At 40.9% G+C, this 7,089-nt stretch overlaps 1 protein-coding gene across 1 annotated transcript; it reads left to right on the forward strand.

The window, feature by feature from the left end:
* Nucleotides 1-4,278: 4,278 nt before the first annotated feature.
* Nucleotides 4,279-5,696, forward strand: LOC117147637 (mucin-19). The gene is made up of 3 exons (XM_033314603.1): nt 4,279-4,548; nt 4,631-5,454; nt 5,526-5,696. Exons 1-3 carry the CDS (start codon nt 4,281-4,283, stop codon nt 5,532-5,534), a joined length of 1,101 nt encoding a protein of 366 aa, XP_033170494.1. The 5' UTR covers nt 4,279-4,280; the 3' UTR covers nt 5,535-5,696.
* Nucleotides 5,697-7,089: the final 1,393 nt, after the last annotated feature.

Genomic DNA, 7,089 nt, shown 5'->3' on the forward strand with positions numbered 1-7,089 from the left:
AGTCACCTACTCGTCTCTCATATGTTGTAAATCAGTTTATTGTCTAATTAATGGCGGTGCTTAACTGTGTCGCTATTTCTGCTACCGTGGTTGGGCGAACTTAATTGCATTTCGTCGCACAGAGAGACAAAGCAAATGCCACGGGGTAAAAACTCAAATGAAATGCACTTTGATCGGGGTGTGTGTTTGATACACACACAAACACACTCACACACGCGCACACAACACGTGGCCCAAAAGGCGGGATGAGCTGCAAAGTTCTTGCCTAACTTGGTTATATTTTTAATCAAAACTCATTTCACTTGATTGAGTTTCCACAGAAGCCTGCACAGGCACTGGCAAAGCTGGCATGCACGACGATACATACAAAGTAAGAAGATGATTTTCCCGCTAGCAAGCTAAACTTTAATTTGCGGCATTAATTTATTACACCAAACTGGGACAGTTTCCCATGATGGATATGGCGCCTGGCTAAACATTCTTGCATGTTATTTATTTTTGCAAGTGTCTCGGCCAGGCAATTAGCCGCAGGTAAGCGGAGCAGGACGATGGAAGGACCAAGGACTAGAGCGCCCTTTGTTGGCCATCAATTCAAATGGCCGTCTTGAAGCACTAATGAGCATTAATTGCATTCACATTCCCCCTCCTTTGAATTAAATCCATTGCAGAATTCCCGCTTTATCATTGCTGTGTGGCAAATTACACTTTAAGTGGCACAGAACTCTACGTTTATTCAACAGATTTCATTTCTCACGCTAGTTAAATGCATATAAAGAAATAGCGACTACGAATATGTTTTTACCAAAATAATTATGGCTCTGTTTTTCTACTAGCACAAAAAATTATATATTTTGTATATATTTTTTTTTAGAATATTTCCCAATTATTTTTAGCTGTTAGTTAAAGTAGCATTTTGGAAGCAAGCTGCTCTCAGCAATAATGAGAAAATGTAGCACTGAAAACTAGACAACATTTTTACTTTTACTACTCGGTTTTACTACAGCCAGTTCTAAACAATTTTAAATTAGATAAACTACTTTGCCCAACTATAAAATTCCCTCTGCCCTTTTGTTTTAACGACTACTGACTTGGCGAAAAAAGAGTATGCAGGGAAATTACAAGAAAATCTTAAGCGCCCTGTGTGGCCAAGATTTTGCTTCACAAAACTAAAGAAGACCTTCAAGAAATACGCAAGCATCTGCAACATTTTTGGCAAATTGTTTTGTTTTGCATAGTTCTTGATGCTGGGGATGGGGAATGGGAATGGGGGCACTCATTTTGGAGCATTCATAAAACACAAATAATTGGAAAACGTTTGCTTGCATAAATTATGCACGATATTGAAATTTATTGTCAACAATGGGTGGCGAAAGAGAAAGGACTTATTTTCCTTTTGTTTTTTGGCGACAGGACCGCCCGCTGCAGAAGATACAAATGGCCAATCAATAGGGGTGGGCGCAAAAAGCTGCCAGAGGAATAATTATATGTACACATGCTGAATATTGATGATGAATTGTTTTGTCTAGCAGCCTAGCAAAAAAAAAGAGAAATAAAATTAATAGAGGCGGAGGGAAAAGCCGTCAATGCGGTTAATGATGCTAGCGCCATTTGCAGGCCGGAAACGGAAATGCCACGCAAACCGACCAACACACACACACACACAAACATAAACCAGCACACGCACACGAAATGAAAGCGGACATGCGAAATAATGCCACATTATTCGGCCATTCTTGGCGGATCAATTATAATAACAAATTACTTCATCCACATCGCCTGGGTCACCAAATGCAATTACGCACGCCGGAGTGGCCACGAATCATCCGGAATTCCAATCCCCCGAAGGATCTTCTGGGCATAAAAGTTGCCAACCTTGCGAATTATAACACTCATTTCCTTATTTCCTGCCAATCACTGCCTTGTTTTCCCTGTGCAGCGCAAAAACTTTTCGCATAAAACAACCGCAAATAGGATGGGGCTTGAAATCGAATTATTTATTTGTACTGTGTACGCAAATATTTAATTCGATTGTTTACTTAATTAAACGGTCGAAAATGAAGTCTCATGCCGCGCACTAATTATGCTAACTATTTACTGAAATATTTTTGCTCAAATATGTTTCAAAAATATTTTCACCTAATATTCGCATAATAAGTGTCGGGAATTTGCGCAAAAACAGGTGCCAACAGATCACTTACATGGAGCCCCACACAGGCAATTGAATTCATTCAATTGTTTGCCACTGCCATTCATTGAAAACTTAAACAATTGATTCGGTTTCAGTTCACCGCTCGTCACGTACAGAACACAGAAACACAACAAAATATTAGAAACACGGACAAAAAATGCTCTTTCTGTTATCGGTATTCAAAATTGGCCGCTCCACTCCGATTTTCGCACCGCTCTGCTCCGCGTGCCGCTGGCAAATGGTACGGCATCCGGGAAAAACCGCCTGCCGATGTGGCTGGCAGTTTCCTCATATTTTCCCCATTTTCTCATGTTCATGCCCATCCACCCACTGGCACACTGAAGGAAATGTACGGAAAAAGACGTGAGTAAGTGGGTATTTGCTTCAAGAATAATATTTAAACTAAAAATGTCAAAAGTATCTTCATCTTAATTTAAGTTCCAGCACACATTTTAAAAACACTTTCAGCACACTTGTGTTTCCAATCATTTGTGGCATTAAAGAGAATACATTATTGATTTTATTTAAATGGTGAAAAACTTATACTTTCTTTCAGTGCACGAGTACTGCTTTCTCGAACACTGCTTGCCAGCAACAAGTTGTCGGCGCACTGCTTCTATGCTTTTCTAAATTGCTTGTCGTGGGCGTGTATAACAGTTTTCTAGGTGGGCGTGGCGCACACAGCTGGGACCCACAAATTCCTAAGGTTTTCGAGTTTTGTTAAAGGAATTTGCTTATCCCAACTGGGTCTTTCCATTTAAGAAAAAATATATTTGACTACTAGAAATATTATAATTATAATAATTATATATTATCTAAAAAAAATAATTTAAAAACCTATAAAAATGTATTTCATTTCGAAACTAACCAATTTAATTTTCAACTCGTTTATCAACAATAAAATCTGTATATAATAAAACGTCCTGGAAACCATTTTTAACAACAACACTTGGGCAAACAATGGGTTAAGACTTCTCAAGTACAAGGAAAGTGTTGGTGTTTGTTTCACTTTGAAACTGTGGTTAAAAGCATTTGATGCGATTGCAATGCAACTTTATTATTATCACGCAGTAACCTTTAAGATTCAACTTTAGTGAATACTTCGTTTCAGTTCACTTCAATTCTCGATTCATGTAAAATACCTCAGCAAACTTTCATAAAATTTATTCCTGAATAGCTGATGTCCTGCATAGCAAGCGTGTATAAATATTTTATGCGGTTATCTGCCGTTTCTTCAGACAAAATTGGCATCGACTTGGGATTGATAAAGAATTCTTTGCAAAATCTAAGAGAATTTCATATAAAATGTATTTCACAATTAGCAGCACACAGTGTGGTGTGAAAATTTCTGGCTTCTCAGCTCGTAAAAAGCCATGTCGCCCATAAAAGTGAATTTAAGGCAAACCGCCTTTGCAATATAATTTTCTGCACATGTCCGCAAATATATGTAAGTGCACTTTACTTTTATGAATGGTCAGGAGCAAGTACGAGATTGGGTACAAGTCTACACCAGGGCTTACACGTTTTAATTGTTTGCTTATAACATAGTATTACTTGGTTACCTGGCTCGTACTTAAAGTTGAATAACTGTAATTGTATAAGCCAATATTGATTAAACTTTGGCTTAAGGAAAAAAGGAGGTAACATTTGGATCTTTGTGATTAATAAGCACTGTATTAATAGAAGCATGACTACACTTTTATATGCCACTGTCTTCAAAAGAAGAGTGAAAAATGGCTCTCAGATTAGTTAGGTCAGGTTCTATCGACATTAATCCAGTTAGCCACGTTAAGAACAATCTGGCGCCAGTTGAGCGAGCTTAAAGTGCTAGTTGGAGAGTTTAAACAGCGGCAAAGACAACGATTTTTTGTTAGGTAATACCATATTACTATGGCATAATGTCACCGCTCTTCGGTCGCACGTTCCGGAGTGATAAAAGCCGGGGAGACGGGGTTTTAAACATAAAAAAAATGCTCGAGAGTGATGTAAAGACCGTAATCACATGCACGTTCCAGACCCCATTTCTCAGTCGAGTCGCTGACCCATAAAAGCGGGGATCTCCATGGTCAGCGACATCAGTTCCATCGGCAACATGTTCCACCCAAGGTCTCAGTCCAGCTCCTTAGCTCTACTCCTGACTTTCGTCCTGGCTTCCGTCGGCGTTCAGGGGGACTACGATTGGTATGGCGATTATTCGGGCTCTGAACTGGACTACGTCTTTGCGGATGTCAACTACGACGCAGTGTGCCCACCAGGTGGTTATGCTGTCTGCGCCACCGATGGCTATACCTACCATCCGTTCTCGAGCAAGTGCCGCCTGGACTCACAGAACTTGAAACTGTTGTTTGCCGGAAAGAAGGGTAAGTTCTCAATTTATATCCTTGTTTATGCAACTATGCAAGGTTATTTTGTTAACTTTCCTTTCTTGATTTCTTTCTACAGAACTCGCCCAAACTGACCTGAGCTACTGTCCCTCGTATCCCCAGCAACCGTATGGTCCGCCTGCTCCTGCTCACGGCTATCATCCGAAGCCAGTTCAGAATTATGCCCCGGTTCGGTATTCCTCATCGTCTGGCCAGAATTCGTATGCCTATGCCGCTGCCAGTGGGCCCTATGGCGCCAAGGCGGTGGCTGAGGCTCCGGGTCCGTATCCTGTGACTTCTCCCTCCTATTCCGTCTCGTATCCCGCCGCTCCGGCTGCCTATGCCCCGCCCCCTGCCAAATACCCCTCCCCGCCCTCGTCCTATCCCGTTTATGCCAAACCAGTGCCGGCCTATGCTGCTGTTTATAGTTACGCTGGCACCACCAAGGCGCCATCTACCGGAACGACTACGACGTCCGCCACTACAGGCACCACAAAAGCCAACAGATACCCTGGATACCCCACCAAATACGCAACCATCACAGCGGCAACAACCACAGCAGCAACAACTATTGTAGCAACAACTACGGCAGCAACAACAACTGCAGCAACCACTAAGGCAGCAACCACTACTGCAGCAACTACTACGGCAGCAACAACAACTGCAGCAACCACCAAGGCAGCAACAACAACTGCAGCAACCACCAAGGCAGCAGCAACTACCGCAGCGACAACTACTGCTGCAACAACTGCAGCAGTAACAACTGCAGCAGCAACAACTGCAGCAGCAACAACTGCAGCAACAACTACTGCAGCAACAACTGCTGCAGCAACAACAGCAGCAACAACTACTGCAGCAACAACTGCAGCAGCAACAACTGCAGCAACAACTGCCGCTCCTTCTGTAAGTAGACTTCCAAGCAATATTGGAATCTGAAAACCATTTTATACATTTATATATATCCCCCATTTTAGAACCCCTAATTAAAAGGAAAATTCTATCGATCGCCAACACCAATGAGCAACGCACTCGAAAGTCCAGGAAAACCACAGAACAACCGCACGAAGACAAGACCAAACGAAATAATAATTTTGACCACAGCAATATGTAGAGTGTTCCATTTTAGCCACAATAAAGCAATCAGTACAGCACATAAACAAATTGAGTCGATCGCATCTGGGTCTTGATTTTCGGTAGGCACTGAGAAAAACTAGTATCACTTTCATGTTAAATATAAGGGGTATTAAAGTTTTTTTTTGTTTATTTTATATATAAACTAAATTCAAAATGGAGGGAATCTCATGAGCTATCTTTACTTGAAAAGCGCTTTAGTTCTTATGAAAAATTCAAAGCTTTTGTGTTAAGTTTTGTGTTGATCTTTTTTGTGTCGCTTTGAAGTGTTATCATTAGATTTTTGCTATGTGGTGTTCGGTGGGTTGGGTGTTTTTTGGTGCTGCGATGTGGGCGGCAGTTATCAGCGCCTCTTGCCCCACACACGCGAACAGGTGTTTGCCATTGTTTGCTGGGCGTATAATTTTTGCTGCGGCTTAATAGATTTTTTTAAGCAGTTTTCCGCTTTTGTGCCCGCCCTTATCTTTTGACAATAAAGCGGCATTAAAAGCGGGTCGGAAATCGGTGGCGGAAGGGTCGAAACAATGGGCCACAATGGGTGTGGGTGAGGGTCTGGGTCTGGCTGTTCGTGGGTGGATCCCCTACTTTTAGCGGGAAAACGGAAACGGAAATTAACAAATGCCCCAGGCAGCACTTGGCATGCCAAACAACAAGGACAACCGCCCGGCTAAAACAGCCATTTATATTCAAATTGTCTTAACTTGGCTCTGATTTTTGTGCCCACCAGCTAGCATTTTTTTGTTTTGTTTTGACATTATTTTATTTTATTTTTTCTGCCTTCGAGGGCGGCCAAAAGTTTAATGGGCAAATCTGTTTAATTAAATGATAAACATTTAATTTGCGCCGCCTAGCCTGCCAACACTTTGTTTATTTTGTTAGATAGGCGTTTATCAACAATCATGGCACTTTAATGTTTTCATTATTACTATTTTAAGATTTTAGAATTGGTCATTACATTTATGAATTTATGCGCTAAAATCTTAAAAAATGACAGACTGGCGCAAAGAATGTTTATTATTATTATTATCGTATATCAAATAAAGTTTGCTCAGCTTTGGTTAGCTTATAAGTGTGAAAGAAACTTACAGGTGTTTCTTCAACGATAAATTGCTGGATTTATCAGTTCAACATAAATATTCTTTTTTTGCTTTTCAGCTTTTGTATATGTGAATGCTGTCGTTCTGCAAAATGATAATTTCGCACCCCACCCACCTCAAGTCACGGAAAAACATTTCACAACTTGCGCATATTTTGTGTAAAATAATTTGTAAAATTTCATTTATTTGATTTGATTTACCCAGCCAGCGCGATGTTGTTTTTTAGCCGCCAGCTCGTGTTTTCGCTTTGCTCATTAAAACTTTGCACCGCCGGTGGAAAGTGCGAAAAGTGCTGAGCAGGCGAAAATAT

This window comes from Drosophila mauritiana, chromosome X, assembly GCF_004382145.1.
Source record: "Drosophila mauritiana strain mau12 chromosome X, ASM438214v1, whole genome shotgun sequence".
In the NCBI taxonomy this organism is placed as follows: domain Eukaryota; kingdom Metazoa; phylum Arthropoda; class Insecta; order Diptera; family Drosophilidae; genus Drosophila; species Drosophila mauritiana.